This window comes from Cajanus cajan, chromosome 6 (assembly GCF_000230855.2).
Source record: "Cajanus cajan strain Asha chromosome 6, NIPB_CcT2T_4, whole genome shotgun sequence".
Classification (NCBI taxonomy): Eukaryota; Viridiplantae; Streptophyta; class Magnoliopsida; order Fabales; family Fabaceae; genus Cajanus; species Cajanus cajan.
The window spans coordinates 35,614,644-35,634,826 of NC_138522.1; the positions used below are offsets into that span (position 1 = coordinate 35,614,644).

Sequence of the window (20,183 nt, forward strand, 5' to 3'; positions counted from 1 at the left end):
ATTTTTATTTTTTGATCGTGGGTATAAAATAATTTACAATATCACCAGAAATAAAAGTCCATTTTGTTTTATTTCCCGAAAGCTATGTCTTATTTATTTAAGTTATTTTTGGCTTATGTATATAAGATTTCTTTTTACTAAATCTTACACGTGTATTTCTATTGAAAACTCTTGTCCATACAAGAAAGGAAAAAACAAAAAAAAAAGCTAAAAACTTATTTTAGTCCCTTATAATAATTGTTTGTTTCAATTTAGTCTCACTTTTATTTTTGGTCTCAATTTGGTTCCTAATAAATTAATTGGTTGCAATGTCGGACTTCATTATTTAGACGGAGTTAACTGTTGGTCACGTGGATGTTACGTGGATGCCACGTGAAAGCTACGTAGATGCCACGTGAACGTCAAATTTTTTGTCATGCATCTGGAACCAGAACGGCCCGTTCTGAAACTAGAACGACCCGTTCTGGTATCACTCTTCGTGCGTTAATTTTGCATTCGGAACGGGCCATTTCGGGTGCAAAATTAACACACTAGGAGTGAAACCAGAATGGGTCGTTCCAGTTTCAGAACGGGCAGTTCTAGTTCCAGAAAGTCACACATACAATTAATGATTATATCCATGAATTTTAGATCGTGATGACAATACTTATTCATATATTTGTAATATTAAAAATTTTATATATAATTTTTTTAAGTATAAATATATATTATAGTTATTTTTTACAAGTTTTTATATCTACAATTATGATTAAGGATGAAAATAAACTATATCAGATTATGTTATATTATAATTTAACATATTTAAACCTAATTTTTGTTAAAAATACATGTTATAAATATTATATATTTATCTGTCATAGATATTTTTTAAAATGTTTGGTTACATAAAAATTTTAAAAACTTACTTAATAATAATTTAACACTAATAAAAACATATAAATAAATATGTTAAATCTTATAAAAATTAAGTTTAATTTATTTATCATATAAAGATATTTTTAATATGTTATATAAATTTTTACAAGGCTTAAATATGTTTTTAGTCCCTTAAATTTAGGATTAATCTATTTTTGATCCCTTAAATTTAAAATTGTTGTTTTTAATCCTGTAATTTAAAAAAATCTTAATTTAGTCCTTATATGCAAATTTTGTTAAGAAATTTATCAAACATTATTGCATAAAATCTACCTATTGGTGTCTCTATTAGTGAAAATATAATATTAAATCTAGTTGATATTGCATAACTGTCTTAATTAGTCACTTTCAAATATGTTATTGATGACTTAAGGGACTAAAACAAGATTTTTGAAAATTACAGGGACTAAAAACAACATTTATAAATTTGAGGGACCAAAAATAAATTTATCTTAAATTTAAGAGACTAAAAACATATTTAAGCTTTTTTACAATTTTAATTTTTTTATCAACATAAACAATAAATAGAAAGTACAAAAGTTTGACAAATATCAGATAAATGAATAACTCCTCGAAATTTATATTTTATACATACGATAATTTAAATATATATATATATATATATATATATATATATTAGAATATAATTTTATTTTTTAAAATATATTATTTTTTAGATAAAAAAAATTGTGTATGTGTAAATGATTTGCTTTCGATTTTTGAACCACACTGGTATACTATGTTGGTTGGCGTTCTAGAACGGCCCGTTCTGAATCTAGAACGGCCCGTTTTGGATGTCAGAACGGTCTGTTCCGTTCTCAGAACGTCCCGTTCTGCTGCACGCGTTGGTGTTAAATAATGCATCTAGAACGGGTTGTTCCAGATGCAAAATTTACACACCATGAGTGCAACCGGAACGAGCCGTTCTGATTTCAGAACCGGCCGTTCTGGTTCCAGATACATGACAAAATTTAACGTCCACGTGGCATCTACGTAGTTTCCACGTGGCCAACAGTTAACTCCGTCTAAATAATTTGGACGGAAGTCCGATATTGCAAGCAATTAATTTATTAGGGACGAAATTGAGACAAAAAATAAAAGTGGGACTAAATTGAAACAAACAATTATTATAAGGGACTAAAATACTATTTTAGCAAAAAAAAGAGAGAGTATATATATATATATATGCATAGATCAAATTTGTAAATTTTTTAAAAATTTAAAAATCATTTGATACTTCATTTCATTAATTCAAACTAACAGATAATTATAAAATTATTTTATACATTGATTTGAATTAATGAAATTAAATATCAAATAATTTTTAAATTTTTTAAAAATTTATAAATTTGATCTATGCATTAAGAACTTTAAATTTAATAGTTTGATCGTTAAAATTCGATGTAGAACATGAGTTATTGAACGGAATAAGTCTAAGTAGACTTACTCCTGAAGTAAACAAATTCATCTCTCTATATATATATATAATGTTGTTAACAATATACTGCACTTTTTAAATATGAAATGAAATAAATATTTTTTTTTTATTAATTGGAGAGTGTGAATCAACTCCTAAACATTAAACTATTTTGTGTGATAGTGTTTTAAGGATTTTCTTTTAATAGAATTTTTTTAACTTCTTATCTAATTTGATTTTTATTTATCATAATTATTTGTGAATTAAATATTAATATATTAAAATAATTATCAATAAATAAAATAAATTTTTACTACAATATAAATTATTTATCATAAATATAAAAATAATTATTTATATAAATTTTAAATATAATTTATATATTTAAACATAATATTTAATTATGTATATAATTTATTATAAATTTTAATTATATATAATAAAAATATTTTTACATTATACAGATTAAAATACTAATTAAAAAAACTGTGTTATTTGTTTTTCATTTCATGATATCAAAAGTTGTTAGATCAATAAGTTGACATTTTTAATCCTAATTCAAGAACCAAGAGTCGATCCTTGACTTAGGTATGGAAGCGTCAAAAGAGTACTAGTTTTATTTTTATAGAGATTAATTAGGTAAGGAAGAGTTATACATCCTTATATAATAATAATAATAATAATAATAATAATAATAATAATAATAATAATAAATACTTATCATTTCATGATATATATAAAATATAGGCATTAAAATTAATATGATAGTAATAATGATCATTTTTCTCTCTAATATTTATTAGACTTTATTTTTAATAATTTTGTCATTAATTTTTGAGAAAAAACACATTTAATAATAACTTAGCCAATTTAGAAAATTATTTATAAAAGAATAATGATACATGTATATTGGACAATGGTTTATATAACATTACTTTTTGTGATGTTAAAAGCTTCTTAATGAAGCTCCATGACTCGAGAGATTAAATTAGTTAAGTCTCTTAAATGAATTTCCATAATTCAAGAGAATAATTTAGATTTGGGTTAGAAGATATCCTAGAGAATCAAAATAAATAAATAAATAACGCAGTCAAAACTTATGTTTGCTTTTCATTGATATGGCTTTGATTCTGAAGCCCCCAAAAGTTCAGTAACTATACAAATCTATTTTTGTCCCATGAGACCCTGGAAAGCCATCATACAAATATGTTGTCCAAGTACTAAGTGGCGGTGTTCAAAGGAAAAAATGATAAGTTAGGTTTTTTCCATGTTATATACAACTTTGAGTTTTAATGGAGAAGGGATCAAATATGGGTAACTTTCTTACTTTTAAATTAGTTCAGAGAAAGTGCTGGTAAGCTTTTATGATCTGACTGCCACCAATGTATATCTCATAAAGCAGTGGTTTGGATGTGAATGAGATTCTCCATTCTCTCTTTTGTTTCTCCCTTCTATTTTAATTTCTTTTTTAATCCATGTCTAATTACTACTTAGAATTAAGAGTCTTTGACTACTATATATATATGACATAGTGCTACTCATTGGAAGGAACACAAGTGTACATGCATTTCCAAAACTATCTTAATTAGTTTGGGAAGATGTTGAAAGGAAATCACAGTAAGCATCCAAAATGAACAGCATCTCCACTTTTGATGCATGAATCTATACTTGACTCTCTTCAGTTCCAGTTTTCACTAAACAGTGTCACTCACATATGTAATGTCTTTGTGTGGATAAAAATGGTTCAACATATGCAATAGTAGACACAAAAATTGCACCCTTCTCTGTTTTCTCCAATAAAGAGCAGTGCAAGTGTGTCAACACTAGATGTTTGTAATTAGACCAAGCTTCTTTAAAAATATAAATTAAACCAATTTAGCCAGATAATCTTAATTATATGTGCAGTATTATATATCTAATTGCTTTCGGGTTTTTGCCTATTCAAGCAAGGTATAATTTATTCCAATTGTTGGTATGAGCAATGCTAAACCACACAAATCAGAATGCTCCCCTTTCCCTATGATTAGTACAAGGAAATCTGGAGATCTAGAATGCACAATTGCGTATATGGGCAAAGATTAGATATGCAGGTAAAGATATAAGCAGAAAAAAAAAAGATATCCATGTGCATGGAAAAATCTTCATCATATGACCAAAGAATATGTGCAAATTGATGTGTGATGGCACTTAGGGCACTGTCAATTTCTAACACCTATGGAACCTTTTTTGTTGTATACGTACTTGTAGGATGGTACATGTGCACGTGGGAATGTCAAGTGTTACTTAAGGCCTAATAGTCTTCTGTTGCATACAAGTTACATATTATACCATATTTGCTAAAACAGAAAAAAGTTTTGTGAAGTTTAATTAGTCCATATGATACAATCATTACCAACATATTTTTGGTCTCCTAAAGGATGATTAAGTTAACAATTTGGTTGCTTTAATGTAGGATTAAACTAGCAATGCTAGCTGTTCTCTCCTTTTTGGTAGTGCACCCACTAAGGGGCATTCCACATTCAACTCTCTTCTTGCCCTCTATTTGAATTTATCTGTAGCCCACTCTCCATGTCTGTCTCCATCCATTGACTAACAAAAGTGACGAAAGCCGAAATGTGAGGACCAAAAGCACCATTCCACTGAAGTGGTGATAGGTACCACGGAAAATTTGATACCAACGAAAAGGATTTAGCAGCTTTCACCACCTAATTCATGTGAATGTGGTTTCTCAGTATTAGAGCTGGGTAAAATTCTCCTTAGAATATGAACCGTTTATTAATGAAAAAAGAAATAGACAAACACAGGATAAATTATGGGTTAAAACTTACATGTAAGGCAATGTTATTCTCTGATCAGAATTGGAGTTTTTCTTTGAATACACTCTCCTCAATGAGAACTTGATATTTAAAAAGAGTGAAGATTGCAGAATTGAACATGTGCAGATGATTCAATAGCGGGTGACACAACCTAACAACAATTAATAATCATTAGAATAGACTTTCATACCATCTTAAAATGTAAATTTAAATCTTATTTATTGATCCCAATATTATTCAACCTTACAAAATAGACTTGTAAAGGATAGTTTCTTATTTATATATACTATTATGACTTTATCTTTATTTGATATGAGATCTACAATATATAACAAAGGATCTTATTAAATGTCAACGTGTATAAATTAAAATAAAACTCAGACTCTTATCATAGAACTTCTCTGTATACCTATATACCTATGACACTTGTTTAAGTAATGGTGCGTCTTACTGATCATATGTGGGGAAAAGTAAAAACTAGTTAATTATAATAGAAAATACAACTATGTTGACTTGAGAAAAGGTGGAGAAGCTGAAAGAGGTAGGTTATTTTGAGCCATGCAGGGAAATGTTGGCAATGTGCACATGCAAACACTTACTACTTTGTTTGTCTTTTCTTTGATGTAATTATGCAGTCGTATAGAATAGTACAGTTGACTTAAGTGTTGTGGGTTAAAGGCTACAAGTTATTGCATTTCATCATATCACTATGTTGGTATTGGGTGGGGTACACCATCACAAGAGCTCTCAAGTCCCCAAGTTTAAAAGGGGGTGCTCCTGCCTCCACTTCCTTGCCAAGACACGTACATGTCATGTTCTTAGTTCCAATCTAGTTGCTGATAAAATAAGAGGAACCTTCATACTCGTCATGGCCCTTAAGATCAACACTATCCTTCTACTTCTGCTCTTGATCCTCATTCCCATATCTTCAGGTGAGTATATATGTTCTTTATGTAATTGAATACAGTTACAAACATTTGACTCGTTCTAGACACATGTAACAGATTTTTATTTTTATTTTTGGTTTTAGGCTTGGCTGAAGGCTTCAGAGAAAACATGCATCCTACTCGTGGCTTACTTTATAAGGTAACCTATATGTTTGTCTTCTTATTTTAGTTAATTAAATTGCAAATAATGGACCTTATAAGTCAGAATATTGTTAGAAATAAATATGATGGAGCTGCATTGAGAGAAACATAGATTCTTGCTTGGCTTTATAATGTCACACATAGTTTCAAAATAACTTACACCGAATTTAAAATCAATTATAAAAGTCAACAAATTTATCATACACTATAATTTCTTATTAAATGATAGTATAAAAATCTTTTGCATATTATTTACTCATTTGCAATTTGAAAATTGAAAAATATTGTGTATTATATATAATTCAATATTTAATATCTAGATTATATATATGGTTCTTTTAACTAACAAGTTCTTTTTCATTTTGGTTTTGAATGAAGGGTGGGATCAAGGTGAAGTCAAGGAAGCTTTTCGGCCATGATTTTGTGTTGGATTATGATGAGGCAGGACCCAACCCAAGGCACACAAAGAAACCTGGAAAGGGCCCTTGAATACCTTTACACCTTATAATGAAATAAATTAACCTATATTATATATATATACCATCATCTCTCTTCTTACTCAATGTTTTGTTCGTGTATGAGGAGATATATATAAACGATCGAGTTTCTTCATCGAGCCACTACTTGTGTGCGTCATGAGGCAATAAATTCGTATCATATTTTATTATGTACACCAGATGCGTATGTATGGACTATGGACCATTAAGCAGAGAATATATATTATGATAAAGTTTTAATTACTATTTATTTGCTTTCCAATTAAAGACTGTGATGTGTGAATTCTATGTCCATTGCAACAAAATCTGAATCTGATTCTGGGACTGAAGACGAAATTTGTTGTCGTCTCATATAATATTTAACCACGACGGAAAGAAATACAGAAATAAGTAGCAGGCAAAATTAGTTAATATATAAGCTTATTCTTGGATACGAATACGACACTTATTTCAATTTATTTTTTATGTTGATTCTTTTAATTTAATTTCTATAAGTGAAATTGTTTTTAATTAACAGCATTCTTGCTGTTATTTCCATAACATCACCGTGAGAATAACACATACAAAGTAAAATCACCTATAAAGATAAAATGAAATGTCTCATTCAATTCTCTTATAGAAGAAACTCGTTTTCAATTTAGTCATTTAATTATTGAAATGATTTGGATCTAATTTATTTTCAAAAGTTTGGTCAAAGGGAGAAAGATTATCCAACTTAAAAAGGATTACGTACGTAAGTCTTTTAAGAAAATTATATATTTCTAACTAATGTGAAACATGTTATAACAAGGTTTTTTGATTTTGGATAAAAGTATAACGATACTCTTTGTAGTGCTATAACTACAACAAACAATATTATTACAGTATATCAGATAGAGAGTTGCTATTCATTCCGAAAAAGTAACCGAAACATCCTCCGAAATTTTTAAATATTCATACTTTTTAATAAATTTATTATAAAATAATTATTTAATTTAATATTTTATAATTTAAATTATTATTTTAAAGTTTCAGAATAAATTTTGGAGGATGGATTCGGAGGATCTAGAATTTTTCTATCATAAATTTAAACTGTAACAGTATATGAGAAATTCAAAATGATTACAGAATAGAAATTAAATTGAAAACAAATATTATTTATGTTCTTACCGGAGATCGGTCGTGGGGGATGATCTGCTGAGCAAGATTAGTGAGCCTCCTTCGCTGGGTACGTCAACTGTTCCGAAGTGGGGACAGTACATGCAAAAGAGACTCTGATGCTAAAATTAGTCTTTGTAGGTGTATAAGTCTCGTATATGTAGTGCACGTACCTTAGTATGAATTAGGGTTTATCTGGGTCTTGGGCCTGAGGCCGGTTATGATCCGTTCAGATGGTGGGCCCTTGTTTTGGTCGATGTCTTGTAGCGCTCATCCGATGTCACTTAGCACTTTAGTGCCGAGCTCAAGCTCGGTTCCGCGATACAGATAGTACACTAGCTCCCCGAGCTCCGAAGACCGTGGGTCGAGGAGTTAATGCCGAGCTCAGTGAAGGGTCACGACTATTCATTTATGCCTCTTAAGGCGGAGTGCCATGTTTCATAAAGTGATATCTCGTTTCTCGAAACGCATGGGCGGTGTGTTAATGGGAGGTGACGGTTTACAATGATGGGATGTACCCGTCATTATGGGCCTCATTTAATGCCCTGCCCACTTTGTCGTTTTCTGCCCTCATGTCACTTCCGTTTTCAATTTTGTAAAACGCTTTTCCCTCTCTTCTTCGCACACTCTCAACTTCACTTTTCCCTTTCTCCTTTGGCTTCCTCTCGACGCTTCGTCTCTTCTTTGCCCACCCCTCGTCTCCGTTCTCTTTCATTGACTCTGTTTCCGGTGATCAGGTCACCGTTCTTCGCCATTGTCCTATCATTGTCAAAGGAGTACCAGGTACTTCTCCTCCTCTATCTTCTTCTCCGTTTTTCCCCTTTTCGAATTTTCTCCATTTTTAATGGCTGGTGAGGGAGAGAGTGTCGCACCTTCTACGCCTGCCAAAGGCAAGGGCAAGGCGCGCGACAAGGCGGCGGCCGGCGAAATGGTCGTTGCTGAAAACAAGAGGGGTGGGAATAATCCTAAGGATTCTCACCCCACCATTTCCGTCTCGGGGTATGAGTGGGTTAGGGGGAATGTCGGAGAGTTTGAGAGTCTGTTCAAGGCGTTTGTGGATGTCAATGCCATGTGGAAATCTCTTAAGATTTGCAATTCCAAAATTTCCAAGCTCGTCCGGGTTGAGCCTTTCCAGCCCGGTGAGCGTGTTTACATGGCGGGTACCCCTAATACCCCATTTTTCTATATGTACGAGTGCTTCTTTAAGGACCTCGGTGTTTGCTTGCCATTCACCGAGTTTGAGTGTGCTTTCCTCCGGTTTGTCAACGTGGCTCCCTGCCAATTGCACCCTAATAGTTGAGGTTTTCTTAGGGCTTTTCAGGTTTTGTGCTCAGCCCTAGGAATGGGTGTGTCTCTGCCTGTCTTTTTGCATTTTTACCAACTGAAGTTGGGTGACCCTCTCCTAGGTTGGGTGTCTCTGAATGGGAGTAAGGCTGGGGGGTTGTTCCAGCTTTACTCTCAGTCTTACAAAAATTTTAAGAAAGAGTTTTTCCGGGTCTGACCTACGGTTGCTGATCCGAGGGAGGAGGTGGTCTTCCATAGCGAAGGGGAGCTGAGGTTCCCTTTCTTCTAGCAGCGGAGCCCAGTCAAGTTCAATGGGTCGAGCTTTCTTCAGTTGTCAGATTTAGATAAGGAAAACATCGTTAAATTGGCCGAGCTTCCACACTTGCTGGACAGCAAACTCGTCCTGTCCCTTGCCAATTTGACTGATAAGCAAAGGGGTTTAGAGAGTGAGTATTCCATTGTTTTCCCTTTGCCTCTTCTCTCTTTTTTCTTTTTGTTGCTTCTTGCGATGTTTTGACGTGTTATGCTATTTTGTGTTTGCAGGTCTGATGGGGAAAAGCAAGTGGCGCAACCTGAAGGCCAAATTTAACACGGAAGAGCTCGAGGTACCCGAGCCTGGCGAAGTGGTGCCTAACGAGGAGGTTGCCCCGCTGGAGACTCGCCGTAAGAGGAAGAGGGCGACGAGGGAGGTTGGTGGGACTTCGACCCCTTCCGCTTTCGACGAGGTGACATCGAGGGTCGCCGATGCCAACCCCATTGACTTAACTGATAGTCCCCTGGCCAGGGGGTCGCCAAGGAGGCCCGTAGTGGGGGTCGCTCCAGAGAGAAGGGTTTTCCCTTTGCTCTGTGAAGTTCCCCTTTTGTCGTGTACCATTCCTGCTTTATAACTTAACACTTTACTTTGAATTTGAATGTTTTGTAGGCGACTCCCGTGCCTTCCTTCGCTGAAGCTCGTGGGGAAGGTCCAGGTTCGGAGGTTCCTCCAACCTCTGTTCCCACGACCTCGGTTCCTCCAACGTCTGCTCCTTTTGCTGCTACGCCGCCTCCTCCTCCAGGTGTCCCGAGGGGGAAGTATATTGTGCAGTGTTTTGATGTTAGTCGCCCCTTGGCGAGATTGGATCACGTGAGCGTGTCACCGGACGTGGACTCGTTGTGGAGTTCCAAGGTGACCACCGAGGCCTTTTATAAGGAGGATTCAGCCTTTGTTGCTGATAGGGTGATGATCCAGAAGGTTGGTCCAGTTGAGGGCTTGGATTCTGCGGAGGTGTTTATGTAGAGGTTCATTGCCATAGTGGACCATTGGAAGCGCAAATGGTCAGATCTTCAAGGTGAGCTTGAGAATGCACGGAGCTGGGTCGGCCCTTAGAGGAGGAGAATCGGGCCTTGAAGGCCGCGCTGGGGGAGGTTGCAAAGAAAGGTGAAGTTGAGCTTCAAGCTTCGAGGAGAGATCTTTCAAAGGCTCAGAAGTCTTTGGAGATTGCCTTGGAGGCCAATGAGGCGTACGTCGTCGAGGTTGGTAACCTGCAAGAGGTTGCGAAGATCTGCAAGGTCGATGTAGAGGGCGTGCAAAGCCGAGCCCTGTCCTTGGAGGAGAAGAATCGGGCCTTGAAGGCTAAGTTAGGGGAGGCTGCGGAGAAGCGCCTGTGCGACGAGGTGCTCCTAGCTGGTAGGGAGGAGGAGATCGGGGCCTTGAGGACTGATATTGATGCGTTGACCACCTCGAAGAAGGCTTTGGAGGATAAGCTTCTTGAGACCGAGTGCACCGTTGTGATCGAGCATCGACGAGGTTTTGCTAAGGCAGTGCGTCAGGCTAAGTTGCTTGTGCCAGGGGCCAACCTCTCTGCTATGCACATAGAAAAAGATGTGCGGGGTGGGCAGCTGGTGAACAAAGATGACTTGTCTGATAGCACAAGTGGCAACGCTGCCTCTTAGGCCTTTTCTTCTTGTTTCCTTGTAATTATTTTAGTTTGCATTTTTTATGTATGAACTCTCCGTTTTATATATTTGGATTTCTTCTTCGTTTGCTTCAATTTGGTGCTAGTCACTATGATCTTGATCCTGCGCTTTTTGACTCAAATCAATGTTGCCTTTCTGAGGTTCGAACTCGACCCTTAATATAATTTGCGCAAAGTTCCGAGTGTGACCTTGATTTAAAATGAATCGTACCAAGGTTCGAATTCGACCTTGACTTGGTATAAATCGTGCTAAGTTTCGAATTCGACCTTGGCCTAATGTAAATCGTGCCAAGGTTCGAATTCGACCTTAGCTTAATATAAATCGTGCCAAGGTTCGAATTCGACCTTGGCTTAATGTAAATTGTGCCATGGTTCAAATGCGACCTTGGTTTAATGTAAATCGTGCCAAGGTTCGAATTCGACCTTGACTTAATGTAAATCGTGCCAAGGTTCGAATTCGACCTTGACTTAATATAAGTCGTGCCAAGGTTCGAATTCGACCTTGGATTAATGTAAATCGTGGCAAGATAGTGCTAAATTGAAGAAATATGGATAAAAATAAGTTGCTTTTATTGATGTTGTGGGTGTGACTCGTTAAAAACCTTCTCAGCCAAAACCTATCTTTCTATTTTTTGGGACAAAAGACTAAGTAGGGAAAAGAGTGCGCAACCCATTTATACAATTTAGCTAACATAAAACTTGAGATGGGTGGCATTCCAAGTTCGCAGGATGGTCTTGTCGCCGAGCTCTTCTAGTCGGTATGCGTCGGTTTCTAAGTCTTCTATGACTCTGAACGGGACATCCCAATTAGGTGTGAGTTTCCCTTCTGATGGATCTCTTCTTGCTTCGCCTTGTAGTCTCCATACCAAGTCGCTTACCCAGAAAGAGCGGGGTCGGACTCGTGTGTTGTACCTTTTGGAGGCTCAAAGTTTACAAGCTTCTTCATGAATCCAAGCCTCCTCTCTATGTTCGTCTATTAGGTCAAGGTTGATTATCGTTTCCTAGGAATTTTTCTCACTGTCAAAGGTGTGTCGCCGATGAGACGTCTCGCCGACCTCTACTGGGATCATGGCGTCGGCTCCGTAGGTTAGCCTGTAAGGAGTTTCTTGAGTCGTGGACTAAGGGGTGCAATGATATGCCTAGAGAATGCTGGGGAGCTCATCAACCCACTGTCCCTTGGCGCTTCCTAGTCATTTTTTGAGTTCCCAGAGAATGACCTTATTTGCAGCTTTGGCTTGGCCGTTGGTTTGGGAATTTTCCACCGAGGTGGGGAGGTGCTTGATACCAAGTTCTCGGAGGAAGCTTTTGAAGCTCTGTGCGATGAACTTCCTACCATTATCGGTGATGAGGGAATGTGGGATACCGAACCTGCAAATAATGTTCTTCCACGTGAACTTATGCACGTTCTCGACAGTGATTTTTGCAAGTGGGCATGCCTCAATCTACTTGGTGAAGTAGTCGACTACCACAAGGAAGAATTTGAGTTGACCCTTCGCGGGGGAAATGGTCCAAGGATGTCCATTCCCCACTAGGCAAAAGGCCATGGTGACATCATTTTGTGGAGGACTTCAGGTGGTTGCCGATGTGTATTGTCGAACTGCTAACATTCTTTGCACCTTTGCACATAGTCTTGGAAATCTAACTTCAGTGTGGGCCAGTAGTATCCAGCTCGGAGCACCCTGGTCGCCATCGAGCGTGCCCCAGAGTGCATACTGCATATTCCTTGGTGGATCTCCTCGATGACGTAGGTGGCTTGGGACTTTGTTAAGCATTTCAACAAGGGGGTCGAGATGCCACATTTGAACAGCTCGTCTCCGATGATGACAAGCTTGGATGACCTTACCCTCATCTTCTGAGCTTCATCTTTGTCTTCGAGTAGAGTTCCCTCCTTTAAGTAGCTCCATATACCTGTCATCCATCCTTGGTCTTCATGATCATTGGCGTTGACGACTTTATCGTCTAGACTAGGTGAATTCAGAGTCTCTTGGATGATGGTCCGATGTTGTCCGGGGAACTTTGTACTGGCGAGCTTGGACAGGAGATCGGCTCTGACATTCTGCTCTCGGGGCACATGGTGTATGGTGAACTCATCAAAGGATGAGATCTTCTAGGATGTTGCATGAAAGTACCTTTGTAGTAGGGTGTCCTTGGTCTGGTATGCCCCACTGAGTTGTTCTACCATGAGTTTTGAGTCACTGTTGCAACTCACTCTTTGCGCTCCGAGGTCGTGAGCCAATCTTAGTCCTGCAAGTAATGCTTCGTACTCTACTTGATTATTAGTGACTCTGAAGCTGAATTTGAGAGATTGCTCTATGGTGACTTTGTTCGGTCCTTCCAAAATAATACCTGCACCACCACCTTTAGAGTTGGAAGATCCATCAACATGTAGAGTCATTCCTGTTTTTCTTCTACCGAGGTTGGGGTAAGTTCGGCCACAAAATCTGCTAGGCATTAAGCCTTCAAGGGGCCTCGGCTTTCATATCGGATGCCAAACTCAGACAACTCCACTAACGATGCTATCATGCGCCTGGCGAGTTTTGGCTTTCTTAGTATCTTCTTAATCGAGTAATCAGCTTTGACGACCACCTGATGGCTTTGGAAGCAAGGTCGAAGGCACCGAGCTGCGGTGACAAGTGCCAACACCAGCTTTTCGATCGTTTGATACCACTTTTTCGTGTCTTGCAGGACTCGGCTGATGAAGTAGATGGGAGTTTGCACTTTGTGATGCTCTTGTACTATTACCGCGCTGATTGCGTCTTCTGCCAAAGCCAAATAGATGAGGAGGTCAGAATAATGATCCGGCCTCTGTAGGACTGGTGGAGTGGCGAGGAAAACTTTGAAGCTTTTGAAATCTTCTTCACATTGGTCAGTCCATTCAAAGTTCGTTGGCTTGCTTAATAAGGTGAAAATGGGCCCTGCTTTCTCCGCCAACCTGGGGATGAAACGAGAAACAGAGACTAACCTTCTTGCTAAGCGTTGGACATCTTTGACAGTCTGGGGACTTTGCATCTGTATAATGGCGTTGCATTTCTCTAGGTTGGCTTCGATTCCCCTGCTAGTGATCATCAAGCCAAGAAATTTGCCTCCTTGGACACCGAAAATGCACTTCTCCGGGTTTAGGCGCATGTTGTGCTTCCAGATTTGGTTGAACACCTTGGCCAAGTCGGCAGCATGAGCTTCGGCTGACGGTGTTTTGACGACCATGTCATCTACGTACACCTTCATATTTCTCCCGATTTGGTGCTGGAAGACTTTATCCATCAATCGCTGGTAAGTAGCTCCGGCATTTTTGAGGCCGAAAGGCATCACGAGGTAGTAGAAGTTGGCGTGATCGGTGATGAAAGTCGTGTACTCCTCGTCTGGTGGGTACATCATGATTTGATTGTACCTAGAATATGCATCGAGGAAGCTGAGGAGGGCATGGCCGGAGGCGCCGTCAACCAATCTATCGATGCTCGATAAAGGGTATGAGTCTTTGGGACATGCTTTGTTGAGGTCGATATAGTTGACACACATACGCCACTTCCTCGAGTTCTTTTTGACGAGTACCACGTTGGCTAGCCACGTGGTGTATCTGACTTCGCGGATGAAGCCCGCGTTCATCAACTTCTGTGTCTCGGTGATGATGGTGTCGCGTCTTTCCCCTCTGACCTTTTTTTTCTTTGAGCGACCGACTTGGCTTCCTTGTGGATGGCTAACCTGTGACAGATGAGATTAGGGTCAATACTTGGCATGTCGGCACTTGACCATGCAAAAAGGTCGGTGTTTTTGGAGATCTCTTCTATGAGCCATTGTCGCAGTTCTGGGTTTAGTTGTTGACTTATCTTCGTACACTGTCCAGGGAGTTTACCAACTTGAAGGTCGTCGAGCTCGTCGATTGGACTTGGTCGTTCATCGTGGGACTTCGACCTTGGATCCAGGTCAGTGATGTCAACCTGGGCTATGTGAGCTACTGTAGGGGGGTCACTTCGGCGGTGCTCCTCTGATGGTGAAAACTTCAGGCTTTCAGCATAGCATTGTCAAGCTGTTTTCTGGTTTGCCCTAACTGAGATGATCTTGTCGTTGCTCCCTGGGAATTTCATCGTCAGGTACGAGGTATATACCACAGCTCCGAGTTGGTTCAATGTCGGCCTGCCGATGATGATGTTATATGACGTGTTGGCCTCCACGAGGAGGTATCGGACCATGATCCTCCTTGAGTCAGGGGGGTCCCGAAGGTCGTTAGTAGGTCTATGTATCCCCGAATGTGGACTTGTTCCCCTGCAAAACTGACTAGGGGTTCTATGTGAGGTTGAATGAGGGAGTGGGGGATATCTAACCTTAGGAATGTCGGCCAGTATAGGACGTCAGCCGAGCTTCCCTGGTCGATCAACGTCTTGTGGACCTCCCAGTTAGCTACTTCCACCACGATGACCATGGGGTCGTCCTGGTTTGGAAAAATGCCAGTGTAGTCATCATCCGTGAAAGTGATGGGTGGCGTGTTGCGGTGCGGGGCCGAGGTGTCAGCATGGACATTGTTGATGCTCTGTAAGTGTCTTTTACGCACCGAGCTACTGGAGCCCCCTCCTGCGAAGCCACCTGCAATTGTATCGATGACTCCATGTAGAGGAGTCGTTCCTGTATCATGACTTACCTCGGCCTGCACTGCTCCACCGAAGTTTTACTGAGATCTTGAGGGTTGATCTGTGCGAGTGCCGGAACCTCGGCCTCGTCCTTGTCCTCGTCCATGGTAGCCTCCTCTGTGAGATTGTTGTTGTTGGACGTATTGTCCGAGGTGCCCTTCTTGGACGAGTTCCTCAATGCGGTCTCTGAGTGTGCGACATTCCTTGGTTATGTGACCATAGTTTCTATGGTATCGGCAATGCTTGGATTTGTCTGCGCTGCTAGGGCTGTGCCCAGGCAGTGGTAGAGTAATCAGGTTGGTATTGCTGGCCTTCTCCAGGATATGTACTCGGGGTGCGTTCAAGGGGGTGTAGAAGTCATACCTCCCTCCTTTATTCAGTCTAGCCTTCTTGAATTGGCTATCGTTGGTGACTTTTACCTTATCTTTGTGGCCATGGTCTGGCTTTCCATGTGGTTTCCCATGAACTTGGTCACGAAAAGCAGTGTGTTCTTCCATCTGAATGTACCTTGCAGCTCGGGCAAGGATTTCGTCCATGTCCGGGGGAGGTCGCCGATAAAGGCTGTCAACAAAAGGTCCTGGCTTGAGCGCCATGAGCATGGCGTGTAGGGCGACCTCGGGGTTGAGGTTGCAGATCTTGACGGAGATGCCGACAAAGCGTTCCATGAATGTCCTCAATGGTTCATCGTCGCCCTGTCTGAGGCTGGCCAAGGCAGCGGACGTGATATGATGTGGTCGACTCGTTGCGTACTGCACCGTGAATTGCCTCACCAGAGTGTCGAAGCTATCGACTGATCCCGCTAGCAATTGAGTATACCAAGCGAGTGCCGATCCCTTGAGCAAGGTCAGAAAAACCCTACACAAGATAGCATCATCGTTAGTGTATAGGTTTACCTGCGTGACGTACAGGTCGACATGCTCATCCGGGTCAGTAGTGCCATCATAGCGGTCGATGTTGAGGGGCTTCCATCCAAAAGGAAGGGGTGTCTCCATGATGCCGTCAACAAAAGGATGTCGGTGGATGCTCGCCCTATGTCCTAGAGCTTGGGCGGGGGCATTGCTGACTTCGTGGTCTGACCTGTGCGTCGGTACATGTGACCGATACGCAATAGACCTATGGGTCATCACCCTGGGTGCAGTCGGTGGCTAGAAAACTGAGTGCCCTTCTTCCTCGTGTTGATTGCTTGGTTAAGGGGGCTGATCAGGGGGGCGCTGAGGAAGCTGGGCGCAGATGCGCTCATTCTCAGCTCGTAGCGTCGCTAGGTCAGCTTCGTGTCTGACGCGCATGTTCTCCAAGTCAGTAGCGTGTTGTTGTCGCATTTGATCGACTTGCTCGATCAGCCGTCTTAATGTCGCTTCTCCATCCATTCTTGATGCGTGATCTTGGTCGTCTGTTGCTCGTCTACTATGGCTTCGGGTGAAAACTATAAGCGTGGCTGATAAGAGATGTCTTGAACGGCCCCACGGTGGGCGCCAAATGTTCTTACCGGAGATCAGTCATGGGGGACGATCTGCTGGACAAGATTGGTGAGCCTCCTTCGCTGGATACGTCGGCTGTTCTAAAGTGGGGGCGGTACCTGCAAAAGAGACTTCGATGTTAAAGTTAGTCTTTGTGGGTGTATAAGTCTCGTATATGTAGTGCACGTACCTTAGTGTGAATTAGGGTTTATCTAGGTGATAGACTATGGCCAAGGCCAAGGAATCCAAGAGGTGATATCCTAAAAGAACCAAGAGGAATGGGATGATCTTCAAGACCTTTTTATATTTGTACATAGTTTCTTTGTATAGGTTCACTTTTTGCCTTTGTATTTGTGAGGCACTTTACTTACTTTTAACTAGTGTTTGTATATTGATTTTAAGATAGGTTACTTGGAGAGTTTAACTTCATTTAACCTCCCTAGTTGATACATTCATTTTGTATTTTTTCAGTAGGGAAAAAGGGGTGACATTTAGCAATGCTTGAGGGTGGGCTTAGAAATTGGGTCTGAGTTGGGCCTAGGCAAAATTTTGCATATTGGACTCATTTTTGCTCCTAATTTTTCATAGATTTGATTTAGCTAGGTTTCATCATCATATGATGAACCTAACTAAACCAAATCAAGGATTTTCAAAATAAATCAAGGAGCCATTTGAGACCAAGGCCGCCTAGCTCCAAGTATTCTTCTTGGCCGAATTTCTCAAGCTTCACCTCTTGGTTTTTGAAGCTTGCCTTGCAAGCTTCTAAACCAAGGGAGGTTAAGCCTACCTTACCATGGTTCTTAAGTGAACCATGGTCAAGGTTAGCTTCTCCTAGAAGCTAGCTAAACCGTGGGAGTTAAGCCTACCTTACCATGGCTCCTAGTGAACCATGGTTAAGGTTAGCTTCTCCTAGAAGCTACCTCTACCCTATATATTTGTAATTACCTCATTTGTAGACACTTTTGACATAAATGAGAAATAAACTTCATATTTCTCTCTCAAGAGTCTCCTTCAAAACCGAAGAGAACTTTCTCTCCTAGGTTTTCACCAAAGTTCATCAACCTTACCTTGGTTCCTTAAGCTTCTACCTCAAGCTAAGGAGTAACCGAGCCATTTCAAGACTTCTTCTCCATTGAAGAACACTTCAAGGAGCTTCAAAGAGTCATTGGAGTCTTAACCTCAATAGCATTCACGGTCCTAAGCATGGAGCAAAGTGGAGGAACATCAATCTCCTCACCTAGTTCCATCACTAGGCCTTGGGCCTGAGGCTGGTTATGATCCGTTCAAATGGTGGGCCCTTGTTTTGGCCAATGTCTTGTAGTGTTCATCCGATGTCGCTTAGCACTTCAGTACCGAGCTCAAGCTCAGTTCCGCGATACGGATAATACAATTAATAAAACAGGAGTTTATACAGTATTTTCCCCCAATTTTCCCCTATTAATTTTAAAAATAATCTCCCTCTAATTAATATCTATGTTTTCAATAAAATTATGTGTGCATATTTTTTTAATTAGTGAAATTGATAGATACAGGACAATACCTTCAAAATTATCGGATAAAAAATTAATAACATACTATGTACATATTTAAAGTCATTTCACTTTTTTTATTAAAATAATAATAAATAAATAAATAAATTTACCCTAACATCTACCATGCAAGAGGCCAATCCTAGTAATTTTTCTTGCTACTCATTAACTATTTTTTTAATAAAAAAATACAAAGTATTATCAACTACCGGTCAACGTGTTTGAAAAAGTCAGTTAGTTAAAATTATGTTAAACTCTTAAAATTATTTATACTTCTAAATAAACATTAAAACTACTCTTCCGGTATGTCTAAAAAGTCTCACATCGCTTAGGAGTTGAGGCTAATGATAGTTTATAAACATCCTCCCTCCTTAACCCACCGAGGTGTTTTTTAAAGGACAAAACTGTGATGACCCAATGAGTACCAAAGCGGACAATACCTCGAATGCGTTAACCCTAACGATGACAGCGAACTTACGGTAGGAACAACTACCAATAATGAATTCAAATAGGATGAAAATCAAAGTTTTTTATATAAGAATTAAAATCAAAGTTCACTTACTTTATAAGAATAAAATTGTTCATTTTAAACAAAAACATTTTAACTAATTATATCAAACAAAGCTTGGTTAAAAAATTTCATTATAGATAGGAAACAAATTGTTGGGATAGAAGAATCTACTAAAAATGGAAGACTTCTAAGTTTTAACAAAGATTAATCATTAATCAATAATATAGTTACTAAAAAAATCACATTTAAATAAACTAGCAAAATATCTAGTTGTAGGTCGCCGAGTCAGCAGTTACACAAGCTAATATGTAAATAGTGATCAATTTTCATAGTAAGTTGACATACATCAACATCAAAGAAAGTTAAATCTGGCTTTCCAATTCCTGTGGCTGACATAGCGTTTCGTAAAGAACTTCATTCATAGACTTGTAAGAAAGGAAAAAAAGTTAGGTTCCTGATGTTTCTAATTGTGCAGGTCCATATACACTATTCTGCAGACGCATTTTTGGTGGTAAAGATTGACAATGACATCACACTTTCTCTTCCTTAATTTAGGTCAAATTCAATCAGTTTAAAAGTTAATATGTCCACAAACACTCCATTTGGACTTTGCAAAGATACCAATTCCTTCTCCAACAATTTACTCAAAATATGAGCATCCAAAGATGTCAATTAGAATAACCCTTTAATCCAATTGGATCCAATTAAGAACACACAAAAATCTAAATCTAGATTTTTTTACATGCCTTACAGCCAAGCTTTGCAAATTAAGACTTTTGGTCATATAGTGTAATACTGTAGGATCCTACTAGAAAATTTTAAGTTGGAGCAGATACTTGAATTGCCTTATTTCATTCACACTACCATTAAACAAATAATCAAATATTTAAAAGATGATTTTTGGGTAAGCTATTTGAGTAATTAATTAATAAAGACCAAAGTGGTTAAACTGTTC

At 38.9% G+C, this 20,183-nt stretch overlaps 2 protein-coding genes across 2 annotated transcripts; one reads left to right on the forward strand and one right to left on the reverse strand.

Moving 5' to 3' along the window:
* The first annotated feature begins 5,922 nt into the window (after nucleotides 1–5,922).
* LOC109804637 (uncharacterized) lies at nucleotides 5,923–6,979 on the forward strand. Its single transcript, XM_020366469.3, has 3 exons — nucleotides 5,923–6,080; nucleotides 6,179–6,234; nucleotides 6,615–6,979. Exons 1-3 carry the CDS (start codon nucleotides 6,017–6,019, stop codon nucleotides 6,723–6,725), a joined length of 231 nt encoding a protein of 76 aa, XP_020222058.1. The 5' UTR covers nucleotides 5,923–6,016; the 3' UTR covers nucleotides 6,726–6,979.
* Nucleotides 6,980–12,709: 5,730 nt separating this feature from the next.
* On the reverse strand, nucleotides 12,710–13,504 carry LOC145958666 (uncharacterized). The gene is made up of 2 exons (XM_083076175.1): nucleotides 13,319–13,504; nucleotides 12,710–13,216 (listed from the first exon to the last, which is right to left on the reverse strand). The coding sequence occupies exons 1-2, from the start codon at nucleotides 13,502–13,504 to the stop codon at nucleotides 12,710–12,712; spliced, it is 693 nt and encodes a 230-aa protein (XP_082932301.1).
* Between the last annotated feature and the right edge of the window lie 6,679 nt (nucleotides 13,505–20,183).